The sequence below is a fragment of the Anoplolepis gracilipes genome, chromosome 8 (assembly GCF_047496725.1).
Source record: "Anoplolepis gracilipes chromosome 8, ASM4749672v1, whole genome shotgun sequence".
In the NCBI taxonomy this organism is placed as follows: domain Eukaryota; kingdom Metazoa; phylum Arthropoda; class Insecta; order Hymenoptera; family Formicidae; genus Anoplolepis; species Anoplolepis gracilipes.
The window spans coordinates 4187001-4212249 of record NC_132977.1 but is presented as its reverse complement, the minus strand read 5'-3'; the positions used below and the strand labels follow the sequence as shown (position 1 = coordinate 4212249).

At 37.6% G+C, this 25249-nt stretch overlaps 2 protein-coding genes across 3 annotated transcripts; one reads left to right on the top strand and one right to left on the bottom strand.

Annotated features, from left to right (window-relative positions):
* Positions 1-365: 365 nt before the first annotated feature.
* Positions 366-25249, bottom strand: LOC140668610 (photoreceptor-specific nuclear receptor). 2 transcript variants are annotated; one of them, XM_072897780.1, is made up of 9 exons: positions 24770-25249; positions 23994-24157; positions 18093-18498; positions 13752-13855; positions 9404-9533; positions 3447-3565; positions 2852-3063; positions 2104-2392; positions 366-1812 (listed from the first exon to the last, which is right to left on the bottom strand). In XM_072897780.1, the coding sequence occupies exons 2-9, from the start codon at positions 24112-24114 to the stop codon at positions 1574-1576; spliced, it is 1620 nt and encodes a 539-aa protein (XP_072753881.1). In that variant the 5' UTR covers positions 24115-24157; positions 24770-25249; the 3' UTR covers positions 366-1573. The 2 variants fall into 2 exon arrangements, with proteins under 2 accessions (XP_072753881.1, XP_072753882.1); XM_072897781.1 differs by having other exon boundaries at positions 367-1812; positions 9404-9518.
* Positions 4422-7001, top strand: LOC140668789 (uncharacterized). The gene is made up of 2 exons (XM_072898106.1): positions 4422-4627; positions 5096-7001. The coding sequence occupies exons 1-2, from the start codon at positions 4422-4424 to the stop codon at positions 6999-7001; spliced, it is 2112 nt and encodes a 703-aa protein (XP_072754207.1).

The window sequence follows — 25249 nt, the reverse complement described above, 5'->3', positions numbered from 1 at the left end:
AGCCACCCCTTCTCGTCAAATACAGCAACAATCTTTGAACTTTGGCTCTGTTCGAAGGATTCCACTTGGACCCTCGCGACATCTTTTTATGAATAATTATTAATTTAATTTATTACATTTTAATAGATTAATCTGTTGTCATAATTTTTTGCAATTTTAATTATGAAATATATTTTACAAAATATAATCTTTTGATTTTTTGACTGTATATGAGATTTTTTATTTTGCTATACGTATTTATATTTATATAATTGGCATTTATGTCAATGTTTCGATATTTTTATTATTATTATATAAAGTTGAGATACTAAATATATTTATCCAAAATTAAGGTAATTACTTTTACTTTTAAATAACTTAGATTTAATTATTATTAAAGATATTAGTATGTGATCTAAAGTAATAAGTAAAAATAAATTACAGATAATATATATGAGACAGTGATAATAGACGAGTTAATCAGATTTACTTTTATTACAAGTAATCGTTACAATACATATCACCGATTGAGAATACGTAGACTTTTACAGCGAATAGTATCACAACACGAAATATACAGAGAAAGTGCGGACGAGCATTCATTTACAGCGCTGAAAAAAATTAACTCCTCACACACCTTCGTGGATCAAATTACTTTCATTAATCATATTATGCAACATTAAATTTTATGAATTTATATTACTGCCTGAGTAATTTCCAAATGCAATTTAATTCTGATTTTGTAATATATATCGTCGCGGTTTATTAATCATATCTCTGATGCATAAATTTGTTCGCGTGTAAAAAGAGAAAAGAATATTTTAATTGCGTTAATTTTTCAAATAATTTCACTGCGATTTTACCAACATATATTCCATAAAATAATTGAATTCTGCATATCACATATTTTTAATAACGTTCACAAAGTTATAGTTCACGAACATGTCACATGTATTCATCGCTCCCGTCACTTTCCTCTCTAATTCGGTAATTTCACGACAAACTTAAGTCAAAGTATAAAAGAGAAGGAAAATATAAAAACGAAATATTCCTGTTTTTTTTTTTTTTTTTTTTTTTTTTTTTTTGATTAATCGGTCGATCTCCTACGAGAAACGAAAAAAAAAAAAACGCTCTATCAACGTGCCGGGCCTAACGCCCGATATATATGTCTATAATAAATAAATACATATATATGTATGTGTCTATGTGTATATTTACGCCGCGATTGAGTGTCCCTCCGTCGATTTTAGTTGCCGTTTTATTCGTTAGCCATTCTTCTTGCGCCTCGCGTTTGTACGGTAAGAATACTTGCCAATCGAATTTATTATCTTATGATCATCTCGTAGGGACTTAGGACTTCGTCCTTAGGCCTGATCGTGTCGAAAACAAAGCGCGCGCGCGCTTTACTCTTTGATTCTTATATTTTTAAGATAGTCTCGTTTGCCAGTCTTTGCTGTCCACCATCGGTGATTCCGCCTTCCCTAAATCCGTTGTTCTAACACCAACTTTTTTTGGATTCTGCGTAACTCGCGTTATCAATTTCATAGTGGCAATTTATAATTTTCGGGGAATCCTCCAATGTCCAAGATGATTTTTAATTTTTGTACATGTCACAAAGGACTTTTTCCATCGGTGTATTGCCAATGGTCCTATGGAAATAAATCAGTTCCACTCTTGCGGCCGGAACCATTCGCAGCAACGGAAGCAGCAACAGCAATCTGCCAAAACGCGCAGGACTATTTGGCTGTTGAGCGCGCGCGTGATGTCCCAACATCAACTGTGCTTGATCCTGCAGATTTTCAATTTGACTGGAGTCCTTTAAGCCGCGGGTTTCTGTAACAGAAAATCGCATCCCTAGATATATATATCTCGAATTTGCGAGATTAAATAATTTTAAATAATTTAATAATTTTTAAAAAATTGCAGATATATTATCGTGATTATTTTTTGAAAATTAAGCAAATAAATTTTGTTAAACAAAAGAGAGAGAGAGAGAGAGAGAGAGAGAGAGAGAAGCAGAGATAGAAAGAAAACAGTTTAAAGTTCTGAAAAGTATTTTATAATAAAGTAATATAAATTATATATATTTTTTACAGTATGACGTAAAACATGTCGAAAAATCACCTGGGCGGAAGAGAACGATTGCCTTCATGCAGGCGAATTCTGCGGGATCGACCATAACTGTCTTATATCTTTGCAGAGTGTCGTGCAAGTGCCTCACATCAGCCGCTACTTGACTGGGTTTTCCGGTGGTGGTTTGCAGGTGCAGTCCCGAGTGCGGATGCGAATGCGGCGAAAGGGTCAGAGCCGTCAGCTCGGCAGCGCTAAAGAGAGGCGACGATTCGAGTGGCAGACACCATTGAACCGCATTGAGGAGGAACAGCTCCGACCAGACCTCTTCCAGCAATATTACCTAAACACGATTGGTCGAAATACTTATGATTTATTTAAAAATTTGTGTATTATTTACTATATTTTTGTCATTTTAATTACATCCGGATTTTTCTACTTGATATTTTAATTATATTATTATAAGATTTAACGTAATAATCAAACTTTTAATCTTTAGATTTTTATTGTATCTTTATACCGTTTATTATAAATTGATATTTTTATTATAATTAGATTTATTATATATAATTTAAAAAATTTCTCTTTTCTTTTTATATGTATGTATTATTCATATTTTTATTTCTTACGTTAATACAGGAACGTTGTTTGCTGACATTTTCATTGTTGACAACTTATTGTCACGATTACACATCATTCATTAACATCGAAATAAATTGTCAAATAAAAATGCGTTAAAAATATTTATATATACACTAAATTTATATATTGTAAGTAAATTGCAGTTATAAAAAAGCATTACCTGATCTCTGAATGGTAGACCAGCGAAAGAAGGAAGATTTTTCGCCCATTTGACGGCCATGAAAAGCAGTCTCGCGCTGGTCTCGTAAACCGTTTCGGCACTCGCAGGTGAATATAATGACGGGAGTATTGGTGGAAGCTGTGCGCATCCACTTCGTTGAGGTGTCAATGGTTCCTCGTTAGTTACATCTATACTATCTTCGGATGCGTTTCCTATTTAAACATAAAACTCTTTTCTATCTTATATTCTGTATATTCTTTTTCGGCAGCTGACAATAGCAAGCAATAAAAGTGAATACCGCTGATGCAAATTTTCATTTGAATTAATAGAATTATCATAAAACGATTCATATATCTTTCATCAAATTATATAAAACAAATATTGTCCGTCTTAAATTATACATACATATATATATATATATATATATATATATATATATATATATATATATATATATATAATATTTCTTTTGTTGAAATTTATAAAAATTTGTACGTGTATGTACCTATGTCATCTTTTTTTATGAAAAACTATTATTATTTGTAAAAGAATGATTTTAAGCATAACATATATTTAAAATATATAAGATACATACCGTCATCGTTGTCTTGTCGAGGTGGTGTCGCTGTATTATTTGCAGAGTTTGTCGTCGGTGCGACTGTGGGCAGAGGTAGTGGCGTAGTGTATCTTGCCATAGCTAAGGAGACTGGCGGTCTGAGAAAAAATTCATGTGCCGAAAGGATTAAAATATTTGAATAATAAAAAATGATTATGCAATTATTTAATTTCTACAGAGATATGGCAAATTTTAAAATTTAAAGAGAAATTTAAACACTATTTATTTTTGAAACATTATTACAATCTATTTTAAATGGAAAAAAGAATGACTTTTTTAAAACATTATTTTTTCTTTTCATATATATCCACTTCAAAGTGAATTTTGATTATAAAGTATCACGTTATAATTTAGCAAATGCAAACTCGATTTGGCTAAATCAAAGAAATAAATCAGAGTGAAATAATCGCGAGCGACGACATGTTCAGTCCGTTCGCGTGTGAGTTTCGTTTGTAGGTTCGTCGTGTTCCGTGTAGCGGAAATTTTATGTCGATCCCGGGTAGGTAGGCCCGCGTATAGCTATCACGATCACGAGAAGAAAAGCCGTCGATGTTTTCGAAAAATATCCCTTTCGACGAAACCGTTTCTCGCAACTCGGCGATCTCTTCCAAATCTGGTGGAGCAGATGACGTTTCGCGGTGAGATCGCGGTTAGTCCACGGGCGAACCAACAAAGGGGAAGGTAAAAATTTTTAATATATATATATATATATATATATATATCCCGTCTTTCAAGAAATATATGTTTGCGTCCGTTTTTAAATATGCCTAAAAACAACTCCTTGTACGAAGCGATGAGAGAGCGGATCTGATAATACGCCGATTTACAACAGCGGCAGAGACTGTTCATAATTCTGGAGGCGAGACCACCGGCAACATTACGACCCTCGGGGGTGAAATTCCGTCGCGACGCCGACGGAAGATCGATGCGGCCGCGCCGGCTTCGCCGCGGAAAATGGCGATCCCAGCCGGCAAGAACTTCGCAAGTTGCTATATGGAACTGTGCAAGCAGCAACGGCTGCGACCGTTGCCGGTTATATGTGTCACCCTACCGCACAGCTTAGACTTCACCACCGATCGCGTCAAGATGGACGATTGGGGCCCGATATTGAACTCCCTTTCTCTCGATCGCTCGCTCAAATCGATTAGCGTGCACAGCAGGTTACATTGATATTTTTATTATCTATTTATTTCGGATAGCTTTCAATTTATTTTTATATAAACCTTTTTTAAATTATATATTTAAAAATATTAGATTAATTCTTAAGTTTATAGTGATTTATTATTTTGACTGATACTTTTTATTTATTTCTCTGATGTCAATTCATTGGTTTTCATATGTAAAATTTTTTTATTATTTTTTGATAATGATAAATTTAACAATGTTAGATTATTTAACGTTAATGAATTTATATATACGAAATATAATGCAAATTTGTTTATGGATTTCTGATTATCTATGCTTTTTTTGAAAAATTATTTCTTTTATTTTAACTTTTTGAATTTTTATTATTAAATTATACATCTTGGATGGAGGAAATTATTTTTTAGAAAACAAAATGTAATTCGCCCTCATTGTTTTGAACTTGCCAAAATCTCGAGGTGATAAAGAGACCGTATCCATGTCAGGTATCAATGTCGTAAACCATTAGAAGAGGTGAATTCCGCAGACAAGGCGCGAGCGATGGGTAAGGCTCCGGTGGTGCTCACGCGTTATTTGCTGGAATGGCTGTCGCAAAGCGTTGGCCAATGCCTAAGAAATTCGCCCAGCCTCACGCATTTGGAGCTCGAGGGTATCCCGTTTCCACCGGACTGCATCGCAGTGCTCTGTGTCGGTCTGTCGGGAACGGAGACTCTACACCATCTGTCCCTACGACGTTGCTACATCGGCGACACCGGTTGCGAATTGATCTGCCGGACGATAGCGGACGTTCGTAGCGTGAAGTCCTTGAATCTTAGTCACTGCGACCTCACATCAAACAGCGGTGGCGCGTTAACGTCCGCGCTTTCCAGACAGAAACTTGCGCTTTACCACGATACCTGGAAGCAATCGCTGAGATATCGCGAACCCAACTTCGAGGCGATGCCAGGATTACGTCGATTGACTCTCAACGACAATCCGCATCTCGGCAACTGTGCCGTGAGAGAGATGATCGAGGCTATACGCGATAGTCTATGGATAAAGGCACTGGATCTTCAGCACTGTGGTTTGACGGATCAGATCGGCGCGGATTTATTGAACCTACTCGATCAGAATAATACTCTAGCAGTGCTCGACGTGAGGAAGAATGCAAACTTGAACCACGAACTTGCGGCGGAGGTGATGAGAAGGTTGGGAGAAACGGACGTCGAGGGAAAATCGGAATACAAGTGGATGGGATTGGCGCCGAAGGACAAAAGGACCGCGTCGGCTGGTACTCGACGATGCAACGAGAACGAAGACACCACGAAGATGCTCTCGAGAGCGCGAAGCGCCTTTACCAGGTACGCGAAGAGACCATGCCAGGTGATTCCTCCGAGAAGGACGATTCCCATGTCGCTTCTACCTACGAAGATGAAGGTCCGACTGCCTTCCCCGCCAGTTCGTGACACCCCTCGAGCGACACCGCAACAACGATCAGAATTGATTCGATCGCGGACGATCGGCAACATACAAACGGTGCCCAAGGTCTCGCTTCACTTGAATCTTCAATCTCGAATACAATCTGCAGTGAATCGTGCTGACCGCGACGTCGAGGATCAAAAGACAACACCTGAATACACGAACGTCACGCAGCGCTTCGAAGAAACGAGTCTGAGAAGCTTCGGTTCGACCAAAGTGGACGTCAGCACGCAAATTGTCGACCGGCAGGACAATTCGGAAAAAATTCAGAGCCTCCTCAAGCAATTGACGGAAGCTCAAGCGGAGCACACTCGCCTCTTGGAGGAGATCAAGCGGGTTGATCTTCTGCTCATCGAGGAACGGGGGTGCCGCGAGGCCACCGAGGCGAATCTGCGATCGGCGGAAAACAACATAGCTATGTTGGAGAACGTTCTGAAGAACAAGGAGATCGAGACCAACGGCTGTCTCCTGATCAGCCAGCAGTCTTTGGACGAGATATGCCTATCCTTCGACCGGCTCTTAGATCTGCTAGAAAACGTCACCAAACAGCCATTCGATTGGACGCAGCCGAATGCGCAGCAGCTCGCAAGTGCGGACATCAAACGACGACTAGTGTCCGTCATCAGGCAGACCAAGTCGGAGACTCTGAAGAAAGACACACAAAGATACAGGATGGACGTCGAATCACCACGTGCGTCGCACGGCATGGACAGCGCGCGCAAGTACGTCAAGTCCGAGAGCGACGTGAGATCTATCGTGCCGATTCCGGCTTCGCACCTCGAGAAGAAGATCGGCGAGTGTCCGGAGAACAACGGGTCCCGCGATCGGCGTTGTCGCGAGGTCGTCGACGCGAAGCCGATATCGCCCGGCGATCGAGCCCGCGCGATTTTCGCGAGCATCGTTAGCGGTGAGGCCATGCTCGACTTCGACTAATTGTCGATCGATCGGTTGTATTCGGTAATTGCGTGCGAAGGGCGCGGTGTAGGCTGGCCTTTACACGAAGAGACTTCACATGAATTATTATGAATATGTATTTTGTACGCGTATATTATATACACTACGTGCAGAGAACGCACACGCACATACATGACACACCCCTATTCTCGCGAAAAGTATTTCCATTACTGTAGCACAATTTTTTCTTTATATAAACTTTAATTAATATCCCAATGTCATAAACATCTAAGTGACGCCGTAAAAACGCCGTAAGAGCTGCTTTTTAAATATTTATTAATAGATGTCTTTTATACTTTTATGTTGTTTGAGAAGTAAATAATTACTGCCATCTCTCGATAAGATTGCATCGCGAAATTGGAAAAAAAAAAAAATACGGAAAATTAATCCAGATATGATTCGCTTTTATTTGATAGAAAATCTACTTAATCACACCGTTATTTTTATATCTTTCATTGTGAGGTGGTGACCTGAATCTCGTGGAAAATATATTAATTTCTTTTGAATTGCATTCAATTGCCGAAACATTTTGGAGCAAAATGTAAGTGACAGACGATGCGACGCAATGCGGGAAATTGTTTATTGAAATAAAGAATCGAGATAATTACTGGGTTAAGAATAGCGGAACCAGTTAGCGTTTCTGGGTAATCGACCAAGTGCATAATCAGAAGACGATGTTGATCGTGTGAGGAACGTATAACATTTATAGCTACATTTTTCTTAGCTTCGATATTATGTATACATGGAATAAATATCATTTATTATTTCCGTAAAACTTTTTGTTCAAATTTCTTGTATATCGCGAACAACGGATAAAATAATTCTTTCTTTCTTATGATTTGCTTTCGACTTTTACATTGAATTATATCTTGTTAAAATTTATTATAACGAGTATAACGTATCAAGTCAATATTTATTTTTATATAATTATTCTATTAATTTTTAGTACCTCTGACGATTTATACTCATTTCTCTTCTAATGAAAGTCTCAAAATTTTATGTACATGTAATCGAATTATTGATAGAAACAATCTATATTGAAATTGTTGGACTGAACCATATAGTTAAAGAGCATAAGTTGTTTTATTATATATTTAATTACGTGAAATCTGCTCATAAACATGCGTTCATTTTAATGACACTATTTTAACCATTTTTTTTTACTCAATACTATTTTAAACTAATCGAATTCTATATCAATTACGCGAACATAAAAAGAGTAGCTTGAGCTAAAATACAAGGTATTCTATTTGAAATATCCTATTTAAAAAATTCGATAAAAATAGGGCATTCTGTATAATTTTTCTACAAAATTAACAGATTCAGTGTAATTGATTTATCGATCAGAAATCTTTTGTTTTCGATACAGCATTTTTGATCCTTAAAATTCCTTAAAGATATTATATTTTAAAATACGACAAAAGAGATAGATTTTCCCTGTTGAATTAATCCGTGACGTAGGCTCGCGTATCGCGAGAGGATGGCTCGCGCTTGTGTAACGAGCTTGGTGTAATAACTCGCCGAAGACGACGCGCTTCGCGCCGCGTCGGGACGCCGGCCTGTCGCTTTTAACGTTCACCCCTTGGCGCTCTATGGATTTTCCATTAGTTCCAACCTGGGCAACCGGTTACCTGAAAAACGCTACGCACACTCGGGCTGCTAGTCAAAGGTAATTTTTCATGATAGATCACGCTCGGCGTGTCGCTCACAACGGCGAAAGGTAAGCCTGGTGTGCAGCACAAGATCAAACGTGCCAACAACGTCGTCGGCCCTTGTTGCTCCTGTCGTTGCACCCATCGACAGGTGATTATCGATCGTCGCCTTCGTCGCCTGCCGCTCTAATCGACCGTGTTTAAGGGCCACTTCGACCAAACTCCCATTAACTCGATCGTCCATTAATAGAATTACAAAAATTTCAGCAGAATTTTTCCAACTGCATAATTCATCGCTTTTAATTTAATCTTTCCTTTCCGGTGTGTAAAAAAATAAATTCTATTCATATTAAAAAAATATTGCAATTATTAGCCATAAGTTAAATTAATCGAAGATTTATCAGAGTAACTTCAAGTGTTGCCTCGTGACATAAAACACTCTCGATATCGCTCTTTTGATCGATAATCCTATTCAAAAGCTTTGAATAAGACTTTGTTTCCTGAGATTCCCATCAATTTGCGCAAACATCTCAATCGCCATTAATTATTGTAATTAATGTTTCGGCCTGTTAATTAATATTTCTTGACGAAATTTTATTCTGTTTTTTTTTACTTGGTTTAATAATTTACATCTTTTTCTCAAAAAGAATAGGTAAAATGGTAAGGAATAAAGATCAGAGATAATAAAATAATTACAAAAAGAGAAGGGAGAAATTAATTATCACTTACCCGAAGACGCCCACGGCGACGGCAGCTTCGCGCAACGCTCGTTCTTGGTCCATCTCGACGAGTGCTTCCGGTCTAATGGTGGCAGTATTTCTCGGCTGACGTTCATTCTGGACAGCTGCAATATCACGATCTTGTCGTGTTTATAGATATATACAGCCATTTATAATGACGAAGAATATATGAGCAAGTTTGGAACTTTTACAATTGCTGCGAAAAATTGATACCTCTCTTTTGTAAAGTTATTAAAAAAATTAATATTTTCTTTAAATTGATAATTCAGACAATTGAAAGGTACATTTTCGATGAATTTTGATCATTGATTTTAACACAGAAATGCCCATCATTTGTAATGAATGCTTATAGCGAAGTAGATTCAATGTTTTTGATTGACAATCGCTGATAAGTGTTTTCGCAGGTGCAACGATTATAAACTTCCTCTTAAGTTCATTGAATCATCATCAGTTATCAAGTTACGGTAAATCATAATACGAACTTGCTCATATATCAATTACATTTAAAAATAACATAGTTGTATGATATATATTTTTTTTTATGTCATTCGCGCAAATTACAGGTGACGTATTCTTTGAACATCTTTTACGCGAGATTACATAGGCCATGTATTGCAAATGTATTTCTTTCATTTATTTCAAACTGCTTGCACAAGTCTTTGACGTAATACGTTTTTCATTAGATAAGAGTATCATTATGCTGCCACAATACTGTGATATAAAAGCTAGAACTGTATATCCCATTGTATATCGATTATTATGTAACAATAGGGTGAATAAAAGCAGAGCGTGGTACTAGCAAAGTCGGTATATATTTCGTTAAAAACCGAACAGCTTTTCCGATTGATCGAGAAAAATCAGAGGGCAATAGTAAAGCCTTTACAATGCATATTCATCGTTTCGTTCGGGCGCTCTTCTTTTTATTTATTTATTTTTTTTTTTTTTTCGAAAAACTGTGATTTTTCTCTCTTTTTTCAACGAGAAAGGATATTGAAAACGACGATGCGGTCGGCGAACAATGGAAGCATTGTCGCTCGTCGAGACCGTCGAATTCGCGGATGATTGAAATATTATTGAAATATTAGTCGATTTCCCCATCTTCACTCCCCCGGACGCCGCCGGATTTACGGGGGAAACTACGGAGCGCGAGCGGTTGTCTGCCGCCCTCTCGTCAAACTCACGTAACGCCACGTTACGTCACGCCGGCAATCTGCGTCTGACACGCGTGAATTTAACGGGCACGCGGTAGTCACGCTTATTGTTTGCAATATGCAACCCAGTGCACATCCGAGAGTTTCATTCACCGATCATCAATGCGAGAGGATTCCGTTAAAAAAGACTTTCAGCGATGATGTTGTTACGTTTTTATTGAGTACAATCAATTTTTCAACGAATTCGTACGCTTTTTAAGACGATATTATCAACTGTACAAAGCTTATTTTTCTAAGTATAGGCGGTATAATTTTTATTATATGCATTGTTCTAGAATTGCCTATCGTGTAAAAGAAAAAAGTCCATTTTCTACAGAGTGGGCAAAATTTCTGAATTTTTTAAAGAAACTGGATTTAAATATTAAGGCAATAATAAATCAATAATTTTCGACTATTAAGCGATTGAAAAAGAAAGGATTGTCATAAATTAAACTTTGTGAAGTTTACACAATTAACTATATTTTTCAGTTAATTTTAGGTGGAGTTTGTTTTAATAAAATATTAATTTTATTAATTAAGCTTTAAAGCTTAATCATAAGGTGACTATAAAATTGGATTCATGCAAAAAATGATAATCTTTTTCAACATTTTGCTGAGGAAAAACTCTTAATTGGAAATTCCAGATAATCTCTCATTAAAAGAAAGTTCAAAAGTTTTAGGGTACCCTGTATATTTTTACAAAGATAGACCTGCTTAAAAAATTACTCGATACATACCTACACTTATTTGAAAAAAAAAGGAGGATCATGGGGACATCCTCTGTGTCGCATTTTTTTATAAATATCCCGTAAATATCTTATGTAGAAATAAACGATCGGCGGTGGAGAAGGGGGTTAGTTAATTTTTATTCACGCGAGCCAATCAAGCGCATTTGCGTGCTCACGCTCGTGCGGTTCGCCGCGATATGACAACGACAACGACAACGACAACGACGGCGCTCGTTCTCTTCGTCGTCGTCTTCGTCATCGTCGTAAACACTGCGGTCGTTAGCGACGGTCGCGTGGCCCTCGACGAATCCCGAAGGGTTAATTGGAGGAAATAAACGTATGCAACGTGCGGCCGACCGCCCGATGCGCACGCGGAGATTCGTTTCATGACCCTCGATCATCCCTCTCTCTATCTTTCTCTCTCTCTATCTCTTCCCCGTTTGCGACTTTGCCGATGTCAATAAGGATAAAGGAGACGAGCAGGATGACGCGCGAAAGGGTGCGTCCGTCTCTCCCGCGGAGAGTGGTCACCATGCAAATGAGCGAAACGCATGTCCTGGTGCGAGAATCCGCGCAAGAAATGTTACATGGGACGGATACTTAGGGATAACAATGAAACCATATTTGTAGATATGAGTAAAAATATTAAAATTTGTTAGCGATCTTTAAATTCCTGACATTGCAATAAAAAATTTACATTGCATTGAAATGTGCATTTTCTGTAATTATTTTTATTGATATTTTTATTATAATATTTACAGTGTAGATTATTTTTTGAAAACAGATAAAATTGTCGAAAAGATTTATTCAAGTTAGGGATCAAGTAAAAATAACAGGACCCTACATGCATCAGTGAACAAACCGGGCACGCTCGTCAGTTAAACGAGCGAAGAAGAAGTCGAGGAAAGAGGGGACAAAAAGCAGGGCGTCCTCTCTCGCAGCGAGGTGCATGCAAATTAAACAGAAACAGAGTGCACGGGGCGTTTATCTCTTCTGGTGCGAGAAAGAGACACCGGGAACGGCAAGCAAAGAGAGAGAGAGAGAGAGAGAGAGAGAGAGAGAGAGAGAGAGAAAGAGGGGCAGAGGGAGAGAAGAAACGGAGGCCCGACGAAGCAAGAGGACCCCATTAAGCCGCCCAGCAGGCTGCACGTCGGAGGTAAAGCGAGCCGACACGCTTTTTATTATTACGAAATTACTGCGCGTGCCCGTGGTAAAAGGGACGCCGGGAAAAATTGCGCCCGCGTTACACGCCGGCGACAATGAGTGCCCTAATCGCGCATCTATTAAAGCACGGTGGACGACACGAATCTCTCTCCTTTCGGCGCTTGTGACACGGGAACGAGTGTCTTCCACGTGCGGTAAAATGCTCTCGTAATTATTCCAGTCACCTTCCCCGCGTAAAAGTCCGAAGAGCAACGGCTTCCGAAAAACTGCGAGAATTTAACTACGTATATATACAGATTCGTGGGTCTCCCATGTAATTTCAGTTTCCGTTTGTATTGGTATCTCTCTATATGATTGAGATTTATAGTCTTTAATTATTATTGTATTTTTTTAATGTTTTTCCGATGTTTTGATAATCCAGAGAATTGTAAAATCAGATAAGATGTAATTTTATTATTATTATTATTTTTTTTTTTCATCAAATATACATCGATATAAATATTTTTCAGTCGATCGATCAGAACGACACGTAAGTATCATTCCGTCGATCATCGGGAAATATCGGGATTCCATCGCTAGTTTCGAAGACATTGTCGCCAAATGGGAGTTATAGATCCGGCGGATTATCCGTTTTCGTGGGTACGGGCCGTAATGCTGGAATCAATCAGCGACGGGGGTGGAGGAATTCGGGCGGAGGGCCCTTTATGTTCGCGACATAAATAACTGGATAAAGGCGGGACGCGAGCGGAAGTCTGGCTGTGTCTCGAACAGCCTCAACGATTCAACTCTTAATGCCTTCCGGGCGTGCACCTGTCCCCCCTTGTCTTGTTCTCTTGTTCTTCTTTCCTCGCGCCCTCCCTTCCGCTGATAACTTTCTTATTGCCGAACTCGATATCGCAGAGGGTGATCCTTTCGATTGAATCGAATTGCGCACAACAATCGCGGCGATTTTTATCCGCGAAATTTATTGCAGGACACGAAACTTTATAGTGAAATCTTAACTCTTATTTCTCACACCAGTGCCGTTATGTATCGAGCAGAAAGAAATGAGAGATTTTGTCTTATATAAATTATATCTCAGCGTTTAACAATCGAAAGGCGATACAACTTGTTAAAGACTTTTTATATCATACTTTGCAATTTATAAATGCTGGAAGTTGTACTCTTTTTACGACGAAAAGTATAATTATTTTTAAATCTAATCTCTGTATATGTGAAGCTCAGATTAGTTGGAGATATTTATATTATCACTCACCATCTTTATTCATTCCCATTTGCATACATTTCTTCAGACGGCAAGCTTGACATTGATTTCGATGCGCTTTGTCCACGACGCATCTTCCGGTACCAGCTTGACATCTGCGCAAAAACATATAGCGTTTATACATATTGTACATTCAATATGTTTTATTATATTTTATTTTAATATTTAACTTATAATTTCTCTCTTGAAATATTTAGAATTTTCTGCAATGTTTCTTGAAGCCTGCTTTAATGACTTATTTTACTAAAAATAAGTGTACACTTTTATATTTGTGTTATATTCTTGCTAATAAAAAAGTTATTAATATTATATATTTAATCCTGCTGAACAAGACAATTGGCATTGTGCAAAAATTTTCCGGTCTCGTTCGAACTGTAGTGATTTTTATATCTTGTGCTATGTAATAAGGGAAGGAAAATAGGACGCCTTTAAGGCCGGGCAATGAAGTTGCGGGGACGCTGTCGCTGGATTGAACGAGATTAAGAGGGATAAGAAGAAGGTACGTGACCCCGGACGGTTCGCCTCTTTACGTTAGCCGGCTTGAAGGGATAACCGGGTTAGCCCAACAATGAAAGTAATCGAATTTAACACCATCTCCCGAAGAGTGCGCACCCCGGATTTCCGACAAGTGCGACTGAATTTCGTCGACTTTCCGCGAGGGACAAGAGCTACGGAGGCATTGATCGTTGATGAAATGTCATCGTCAAGGATCGATTGAGAGGGATGAGTTGACGAATTAGTCCCTGTCGCGTATCGCGAAAAATTTTCAACAGGTGTTAAAACTAGAATTTAAAAGGGAAAAGGGAAATTCAAAGAATTACTTAAATATATATAATTCTTGTTATTTATATACAATTTTTTTATTCTTTTTTAATTTTAAAATATATAATATAAAAGAAGCGGCTTATTTTCGAAAAATTATGAATTCTCCCCTTCGTGTTCTCTGTAGTAGACAACATAATAATGAAGCTCTATTTTTGCACTAATTATTTATAATTCTTTCCGATGAATTACATGGTTTAGTACATGTCGTTTATCCTCTCTTAACATTCATAACATCACGTTACATCAAAAAGATCGTTTAACAGAGGCCTATCTAAAGGGTTACGGCAAGCCTGCCGCTTCGCCGACGACACCGTCAATAAACAACACACATCTATCGCATCCAGCTCCAGCCTGCATCCGACAACGCGAAGTAGGGCGATCCGACGGGCGTGATAACCGGCAGCACATGCTTCCGGTAATTCAATGAGGCGAACAATGCCGCGGGGCCGCTCGTAGAACAGAGAGATGCGTAAATAAATGTATGATGTGGTTCTGAAGGGTGAATGCAAGAAGGGGGATGGCCCGCGCAGGAGAGGACGGGGGGAGGGGGATTGGCATCTCGCGCCCTGCGGATCCGTTGGGGTGTGAACGCAAATCAATTTGCACGACGGACCCCCCGCCGACACCGTACCGGGGGACCGGTTCGGTCGACGGGCCCTTCGTGTTACATCGCCTCCGGACAAGATAGCGCTCGGTTCCTTGTGACTGACGTTTGTTAAAATCGTTCTAACAGCGACCCAGCGGCAGCCGCCGGCGGAGAAAATCTCGAAAGCGCGTCTGGTATTAATTCGCGTGTGAAGTATTGTATTTTGTGGGAAGGATAATGACCACGAGAAAGTGTGATGATGGGTGTGAAATTAATAAATAAAAAATATAAGGTGATTTTTAAGTAATGTATGATGTAATTGTAATTTCTGCAATTCATTTCTTCAGGTTTTTAATATTCTTCTGAGAGATTTTTGATATAATACAAACATTTTTTTTATAGAATTCTGGGAGATATTTAAAGATTATAAAATTAATTTTGTATACTACACACTGCATATGGTTGCAAAAAATATGATATTATGCTACTCTCTCTCTCTTTCTCTTTGTAAAATTAATTATAAATTTTTTTGAATATTTGCTACGATGAGATAGACTGCACGGTAGTATCGGCAATCTATATCGTCGGGCGACATTTAATTTCATCGTTCGTGAAAATAGGAGGCGAACGAAAGAGAGGACGGCGTTTTCGCTCCCGTCGGACGGCTATAACGCGGTAAAAGATTGAAGAGCCTCCGCACAGATAACCAATTACCCGCGGAGGGGAACGAGATGCGACAGATGCGTCCCGACGCGATGCGCCACGACGACGACGGCGTCCACAATCGCCGGATTAGCGCGCAAATCCTCACGGATCGGTTAGATGCAATTAAGTGCATCGTGCGTGGATAAGAGCGACTGAAATGTTCGCACGGGCTCCCGCGGGGCTCGCACTTGAACTCTGCACGCAAATGTCGCTACTCGAATGACAAAGGCCGCATCTTCCTTCCTTCTGTTTCATCTCGTGTGTGTTCAACGCACGAAAATTTTCAGAGATAATATTTATATTTTTTACTTAACATCTTTTATAAACTCCTCTCATTTTTGCGTGTATTAATTTTGCTTTCTTATCCACGATTATAATTATTATTTTTTTATAATATGCTGATGAATATAATATTAAATCGAAATAGGTATATTGAAGCCGAATTATTGAATTGTTTGATATATCTTCTATCGTCTAGAAAATGTTTCTTTTCCTTTAAAAGATTTTTTTTAGCCATTCAATCGTAATGTGTGACATATTCTTTTCCGACATTATTAATTAAAAGATAATAAACATGTAAATTACAACGATTATATATTATGCGCGCATATAAGACGGGAGACTTGATTCGACGCTTCCGTTAATAAACATTTGATAAGAAGAACATATTCCGATGCATAAATATAAATACAGATCCAGGTTGAGTAAATAAACATTTATGGTTCTTCCTCTTCTTTCGGGAAAATTAAGAATATTCGGATCTGTATCAAGTGCTAACAAAAATACACATACCGCGTCGAAAACAATTTCTGTCGTGAATCATTATAACGATAAAATAATTAGACATCTTATATGACACAAGTCAGATATTGTATTAAAATCTTAAAATAAGTATGTGTATTTGTTGATTTTTGAAACTTATAATGACAATATTAATACATATGCAGGATAAAAATATATAATATACTGAAATAAATATACAAATAATAGATAAAGAAGCTTTTTAGCTTTAAACCATCAGTTTCGAATTTATCATGAAATCTTGAAGTGCGATATTTTTTACACGACTTTTGATTTATTAACAATATATTTAAAAAAAGTTTTATATATATATATATATATATATATATGTGCAACAATTTTGTAAAATTTCTGCTTTACAAAATTTCCAGTATCCCCTTCTTGTAATAACATTTTTACATTGCAGAATCTCGGCATTGAAGGGAGATGCTATCGATAGTATAATTCGGGATTAATATCGAGTTAAGCATCGAGCGGAGCCATGTGTGGGCCAAGTCGAGCAGGCTCATCCTAATACCGGGCCACAACGTGGGGGACGGCATAATATGTCGAGCCCGCCGGGGGCCCATCGAGAGCCACCGTCGCCGCACACCGGTGGCGAATTATACCCGGGTATCCATGCTGGTGGTAGCGAGGAACTATTACCGTCCCCTGGGAACGGCCATCCATCTCCATCGGATCCCGCTCCCGGAATCGTCCCATCCCGTCCTGATCCGCGCGCGCACAGCACTCGATACGCAAACTATTAACCCTCGCACGTTGCCCTTTGAAAAATGAACAGGCGCGAGCGAGCGTGATCGAAATGCAAAGCGACCCGTCGTCGAATCCCGGACGATTCGCGAAAGAGCCAAACCGACTGATACGCGACGTTACAATTCTTTCCCCGTCGCGGATCGAGTTGCCAGAGTTGTTAACGAGTGCGTGTCGATGAACTATCGTCACGTTTGACCGTGACTGAATATCGTTATCCGATCGCGTGCCTTGCGATATTGTTCTTGTGTATCGTGTAATCTCTTGTGTCGTAAAATCGTATCTCACAATTTGATTGATCAAAGTTGTGTTCATTGCAGTAACGCTATTACACATTCATGTATCACCTGCATGAACTAGAGAATTACGTTAAGGGGTCGAAATACCGTTGGATGAATAATAATTAATCCCAATCGTATTCTCTCTCTGTGGCGTGCAATAATAACAGTAGGACGCGACAGACGAACCGCTGTTGCCTAAATTAAGTCAAATCCACGCTCATCTGCAGCGGAAGCGTACAGTTGCATTTATTCGTGCATGCAATTCCAGAAAGAAATATTTTATTTAAAATTGAAAAGGAATAATAAAAAAAACCCCTTTTCTCTTGATGTGGCACCTCAATAATTTATCTTACGATCTAGTCGTCAAAGTCATCTTGAACTCACCTGTAGATCAGCTTTCGTCTGACGCTCCTCTTGAAGAAGCCGCTGCAACCGTTGCAGGCGAGTATTCCGTAATGTTTGCCGGAACTGGTGTCACCGCAGACGACGCATATCAGTCCGAGACTTCGCGGCGGTTTGCTGCCGTGTTGCGGTTGCTGCGATTGTTGTTGCTGCTGCTGTTGCTGATGCTGTACCTGACCGAGCAAGTGCGGGTGGCCGTTCCCGAGCGCGGTCAGATACGGCGATCTGGCCAGAGGGAAGTCAGTCGGCATTCCTCTGCAGAGGGGCACCGGGCATTCCTGGACCGACCGGGAGGCGTAAGGATCGTGGCTGGATGTGGATCCCGTCGCTCCCAGAGGACTATAACGTTCCGGCAGGCCCGGCGAAATCACACTGCTCTCGCCGGAATCTGTAATGTGAATGTGCCAATCTCTGTAATTTTTGTAATTTTTCAAATCTCTCGACAAGGAAAAGAATAGAATATAAATGTATCGAAATTAATTGATATGATATATATACATATATATTATTATACATACAAAGTTTTCTGACAAGATCTTTTCAAGTCTTACAATAAGTTACGCAGTTCTGAATGAGATTAATGAAGCGTCAAAAAGATATTGAACTCAAAGAGTATGTTAATCAAACGCGTTTTATCGGTAAATGACCCTGCTTTGATAACGAAAAAATAAACAGGGAGTCAAAAGTTAATATATGCGATCTCGATACACAGGTGTTAAAATTTTCTAGGTGACTGAACTTCCGAAAGGAAAAAAAAAATCACATCGAAATAATTTGCCAGTGAATTATTGTCGCATTCTTCCGGTTGACGTGTCAGCGTTGTCAACATTCACGAATTATTTTCCTCGTAGCGTTGTTCCAGACTTTGCACAATTGTGGTAACTGCAATTCAATGAATGTGTTGACGAAGCGTCTGGTTTCTTCGATTTTTTTTTTTTCAATAGAACGTTCGATTATAATGATTTTCCCACTTTTGCGATCGCCGAAAGTAGGAAAATCATTATAATTGGACGCTCGAATCGAATTTCCTCATTCCGAACTAAAATATCGACAACGAAATTTCCTACTATTATTAAACGTATTTACAGAAATATATTTGCAAATGTAAAATGAGCCTGGAGTCGTTAATAATATTAGTTTGACCCTTGCGTAACTTAATTGAAAATATCGCTCGATTGTTAAATTACTATCTCGCGCTTATCTGCGATTATTAATTATAATTTTAATTATAATTTTAATTATAACAAGCTCGAATTTAGCTGAATTACACTTGTGACATATTTACATATTTCTATTAATTTAATTCTATATTTCCATGAGAGACAGAGGTGACAATTTTTAACATAACAAACTTCTACAATTCTTTGTGTAAATTGATTTATTTATTATATTATATAATTATTTTATTTTAACGAAAATCAACGTAAATTTTTGCGAAACGAAAAATCATGACAAGAAGGAAACATAAAATTGAATCACTATTTTAACCGAAATGTAATATATCTAACTACGATAATCCATTATCTTTTTCGATCGCAGAATGGCTTTCTTGGCGATCAAGCGATGCGACGAAAGGCCCGAGATTTACGATCAAAATATCATTTTTCCACGATCAGTCTGGCAGCGTTTTCATTCGATCAGTTGGCCGTTACTTTCGGCTTAATCCCAAAACTCTCTTTCGCGCGTCCGACCCTAAGCAGGGGGTAGATCGAAAGACCCCGCCAGCCTTGATTGATTTCGGAATAGAGATGGTCGAGCAACACGGTCGCATATAAAATAATTCTGCACGCTCACTTAACGCCCGATCGTTATGGACAGCCACGAGAATCACGCCATCTACTTTGTTGTCATTTCTATTCAATTGCCGATTGATATCATCACGAATTGAAATTCTCTCATAACCCTCGACGAAGGCGATTCTAAAGGATGCTCTTACCCCTTGCGTCATAACAAGTCACCCTCGTGTTATGTGATAGTGATCGGATTTAATAACAGCGATATCTATCTCGAGATCATTAATTGAATGAAATATTTCCAAGATTTATTTTAACATGCATTATGTGTTGGCGTAGTGTATAATTGTATTTTATAATTATACTTTAACGCGAAGCACGCACACAAATATTTTAACTTGAATCGAAAGAGAATTTTTTTTTTTTTTAATTTAATCCAAGACAATATAAATAGTATTTTAATTCAATATTGAGTGACAAATTTATTGTATAAATAATTTTTAATGATAAAGTTAAAAAATTATAAGAAATATATTTTCATTTGTTGAAAGCGTGATTTGTGACGGTTTGTATCGATTATACTTAAACAACCGAGTGTAGAGCGAAATTGTTTCGCGCGAAATTGTTCCTATCTTGACATCGTCCTGTTGTATGGTAATTCTCGAACGGATCCTATCTGACCCCGCGGCATTAACGAGGCTGGAACGAGTTTTCGATCGAATTCGGGGGCGGCCGACAAATACGATTCGAGCGAGATCTCGTGCTTCGTTGAGAATACCAGCGTGACTAATAAAGTCGAGCCAAGCAGAGAAGCGAAATCGCATTTCGTTGATCACGCAGATGTTCATCGCCATAGTGCATGCAACTTTTTCGCGAAACGCGAATCCTGTTCATTGCATTGACAATGTTCTGCATTTTGAGTATTTCAAAAGGCTCACCTTCTGTCTCACTTTTTAGTATCTTTTCAATTTTTTTCATTGTCAGAGTGTAATTATAATTTTTGTGCAAAAATAAAATGAAATAAAATTTAATTTAATAATACATTTAATTTATTAATAAACATGCTTGTATACGAATAAAATTATAACAAAAAGACAGTCATAAAAAATAAAATTTAATTACGGTATTAAATCTGAAAACATACGCCAAATAAAGATATGTAGGTGAAAATTCTGTAATTATACTTTAATCAAATTTAAAATTTATATTTGATTGTATAAGAAGATGTAAACTAGAGTTGTAAGCAGATTTTGAAAATTTCACTGAAACATAATTTTGCAGCAGGTTACCGATCTAGTGATGCGCGTTACTGTGGAATCATCGCGGTTCCCTTTTCATTTATTCGATATAAATATTTATATTAAAGCGTTCTTACTTCCTGAGCTTTTTCCAAACTCATTTCCCGATGTAAATACTGTTTGTCTCCGCGATCCAGCCGGTAAGCCTTCAGGGACGCGAAACAGGAACAGAAGAATCTCTCCTGGGGTGCCAGAAGCTATCGAGTAGTAACTTTGTCGTCAGAAAAAGAAGATACCCTCTCTACCATTGCCAAAATTTTTGTTCGTATTTTTTCTCTTGAGCTCTCTCACTATTTTTGAGTATGTTTGTTGTTTACAACTGTTGAACAATACGATTGTCGAATCGCATCAATTCCCGATCGTTATCAAATCACGTCGAGATGTGGTGTCAATCTTATTAATTAATTCAACTCACGTGACTTTGTATAAGCGTACAGGCTTTTCGATCTCGTTAACATACACCCCGTAATCCTGTCGATTACTAGTGAAGTATCTTCTGATACGCAAATTCAATCTTCGATAAAGGATTTGTTTCACGATAACGTCGAGATCGGCTACCTTTTCTTTTTTAGTCATTTTATTACCAATTAATATCGTTCTGATCTACCTGATAAAATTTCGTCTTGCTTTTCTTAATCAAAATATAATAATAGTAAGTTCATATTGAATCCTATTTTTATATTAGTTTCATGTTTATATATTAAAGACGATGTTTAAGAACGTGCGTGCACGCACGCATTCGCAAATTACAGCATTAGGGTAATCAAATCTTGTCGCGGTACAATCTGTCGTCCGCGCGGGGTTAAACCTGAGAGGAGAAAAATGACGGTCCAATACAGAATACACACCCGCTATAAGCCACCCGCGCCGAGAGTAACGCGCGCAAAAGCAGGGGCGTCAAATTTCATTAGCATATCAATGCTGGTGGATGGCAAGGCGCCACCTGCGCCCTCGCATTATGGGATCATCGGGAAAAGTGAGAGGGGGATCGTTGCGAGTGGGGCCAGGGGTTGCGTAGTTGAAAAGATAAAAAAAGAAAAAGAAGAAATTTTTTCCCCCTTTTCCTCTTCGCTAATTTCGACTAATCGTTAGCGCATTGGATGCGACGATAAAGAGAAAGAAAGAGAAAATATCTTGCATTTCTGTTGAAAGAGAAATGTCGAAATTAAATAAAACGTATGAGAATTATCGAGATTTATTTTGAAAAAATTCTTTATAAAAAATAATACAAATTAAACAAATTGCCATTATAATAATATATATATATATATATATATTTTGCAAAAGCCAAGAAGGAAAAACAGATCTCATTTATTATCATCAAGGCTGTTATTGAAATAATGTTACTGGGACAACAATGTTTGACGAGAGAATAGTATTAAACACAGCTGTTTTTCGATATTTGTTTTAAGTAGATGCAGGTTGATGCCACAGCCGAATGAGATGCAATGCACTAATCGTACAGGGAAGAAAACAGCAGAAGCTTTATATACTTTCCGTTTGTTTAAGTTCAAACTGTACAGCCAAAGTTTTAAGTCACAACATGGAAATTGACAAACAAAAATTTACCGATAACTGAAAAAGCTTGTGTCGCCGAGCAAAATTAGGTGCATCCGTCGGTGCATACAAAATAAACAAGACTGGATAAACATTTACGATTCTATATCGTCGACGAGAATGATACAATAAGAGATTAAACTACATATATATTTGTAATTTTTTTTTAAATTTTTGATCAATGAAATTAAGATTATTATCAAATATCATCTAATTATATATTTCATTGTATTACAAATATTTCACATAAAATATTATCGAGTTACTCAATTAAAAATTTTTTAGAAATACTTTTTTAGTCAATTTTAATTGAATACATTTTTAGTTGTAAGCAATTGACAATGAAATTCTTTTCGTTAATTAAATTTTGATAATTTAATTGAATAACAAGATATTATTATTTTGTTTCGAACAAAAACTTTAGGGTTTTAATGTAACTTTGAAAAGATATTTAAAGGTTACAAATACGTTTTTTAAATTGATAAAAACATGTGTGAGTTTGAGCTATTAATGATAAATGACAGTTTATAATAATATTTACACGGTGAGTTTCTTGAGGAAAATATTATATGTACATCAAGAGGGTTAATCAAATGGGCAAAGAATCTCATCTTGCGTTCTGTCGTTAAGGGTGGACGATGAGCCGCGACGGACAAAATGCACGCAGGTTCACCCTCGCGACAGACTTTTATACGAGTCACAGTCATTGTGGGACGGGATAAGTGGAAAAAGAGGGTGGCACGTAGGCAACGACATTATGCCATTAGAATAATCAAATCTCGGCTGACCCGGCGTGAACGGGGAAAGAGGAATCGCGCGTTGATGCAAGTTTACGCATTACATTACGCATTATGACGCGAGAAAAATGTCGTGACGGCATTGAAGAAGGTTAATCTCTCAGTCTATTAATCTATAATAAATTCCAATGAAAAGGTAAAGTCTAAAAATATCCATTACTTACGCATGTTTTTTCCGGCAAATATAATCTTTCTTTTACGTAATTTTTCAAACGTTAATAAACTATTCAATTATTATTATTATTATTATGTGTGCATAACTTTATTATCAGCTATTTAAAATTATAATTTTTTATTATAATAGAATTGAACTTTTCGATTAATTTTTTTCTTAAGCTTTATACATATCACACAACTCTTAAAAGTATTTAATTAAATTTTTAAAAATAATCTGATGAATTGAAGTTTTATGTATAGTGTCTCTCTTTCTCTCTCTCTCTCTCTCTCTCTCTAAATTATTTTTGTCAGCATTTATAAATTTTCTTTGTATTAACTTACCGTGTCTAACGCTCAATGGACTGGCAGGACTCCGTGGATGCTCCGACGTCGTTTCATTTTGCGCTTGTTGATGCTGATGCTGATGATCTTCGGAGGCCGTGACCGTTGCTGCTCCGTTCATCGTGCCTCCTCGATCATTCGTTATCAGGCCGATATCAAACGCGCTAAAATCAATACACGTCTCTTTCATATATTTAATAATTTCCTGTGTAAATTAAATATAAAACATATGAATGTAAAATTTAATCATTATCTTTTACAGTTTACTTTCGAATTTGTTGCAGTTATTCTTAAAAAGATGTGTAATCTACTTCAGCTTATTTAATTGAAAATTTATTTCAAATACAACAATAAATAATTATATACTATGTAAGATACGACATATTTATTTTTGTGATCCAAAAATATTTCTTCCAATAATGTATTTTTTATTTATTTTATTAAAAAAAAATATCATTAATTGGATTTGGCTAATTGAAAGGTGCAATCTAGTGCAAGTAATTTTTCCAAGATAATTATTGTAACAATTAAAAAGTAATCTTTGTTATATCCGTTCATATATTGCCAGCAAAAACTTCTTAATTGTTTGTTTTTATTTTTTTTTAATTTCTTAATTCTAAAAAATATTTTTTAACTTGACGTATCATTATCAGAAATAGTTCACCTCTTTCAAAGTAAATTTTAATATATTCCAAGTTTACATACACATGCACACATTCTTTCTCTCCGTCTCTTTCTCTATTATTTATTTATTAAAAATCATTGCAAACTCTTACCTAGGATAACTCCAGGTTTTAGCGTACCCACACTGCGGCACGTAAGTCACTTCCTGTGCGTTCACTGACTTCTCCACCCTCTTAAATCTACGATCACCAAATTTTTTAACCGCTCGACTCAATTCGATCTACGATCATTTAGTTCTCCAACTCAGCTAAATCTCACTACCGATATTAGCGACGCGTAAAAGCACCTCAGCAATTCTGAATGAAGCCTGAAAGAGGCTTGACGATGCGTGATCTAGACCGACACGATCGAATGCTAAATGCAAGATAAGAAGATACTTGATAACCGATATTGCGTTGGCACTGTCAAGATTGACGTTCGTTCAGCTTCGAGATCGACGTAAGCGCAAGCGGGAACGATCGTTCGTCGATGTCAGATTGGCGTATGACGTCTGCGGCGATCCCGATCCGGGATCTCGGCGGCGAGTCGCCGTTACCCGCGGATGACGTCGGCGTCGTCGTCGTCGTCGTTGT

Bases quoted from the DNA above. Each gene is read 5' to 3' on its own strand.
- LOC140668789 (XM_072898106.1), top strand. From the start codon at position 4,422: ATGGCGATCCCAGCCGGCAAGAACTTCGCAAGTTGCTATATGGAACTG. The intron at 4,628-5,095 runs GTTACATTGATA...TATCCATGTCAG, and splicing joins TCGATTAGCGTGCACAGCAG to GTATCAATGTCGTAAACCAT.
- LOC140668610 (XM_072897780.1), bottom strand. From the start codon at position 24,114: ATGAACGGAGCAGCAACGGTCACGGCCTCCGAAGATCATCAGCATCAG. The intron at 18,499-23,993 runs GTAAGTTAATAC...TTCACATTACAG, and splicing joins TCCATTGAGCGTTAGACACG to ATTCCGGCGAGAGCAGTGTG. The intron at 13,856-18,092 runs GTGAGTTCAAGA...GTTTTTGCGCAG, and splicing joins AGACGAAAGCTGATCTACAG to ATGTCAAGCTGGTACCGGAA.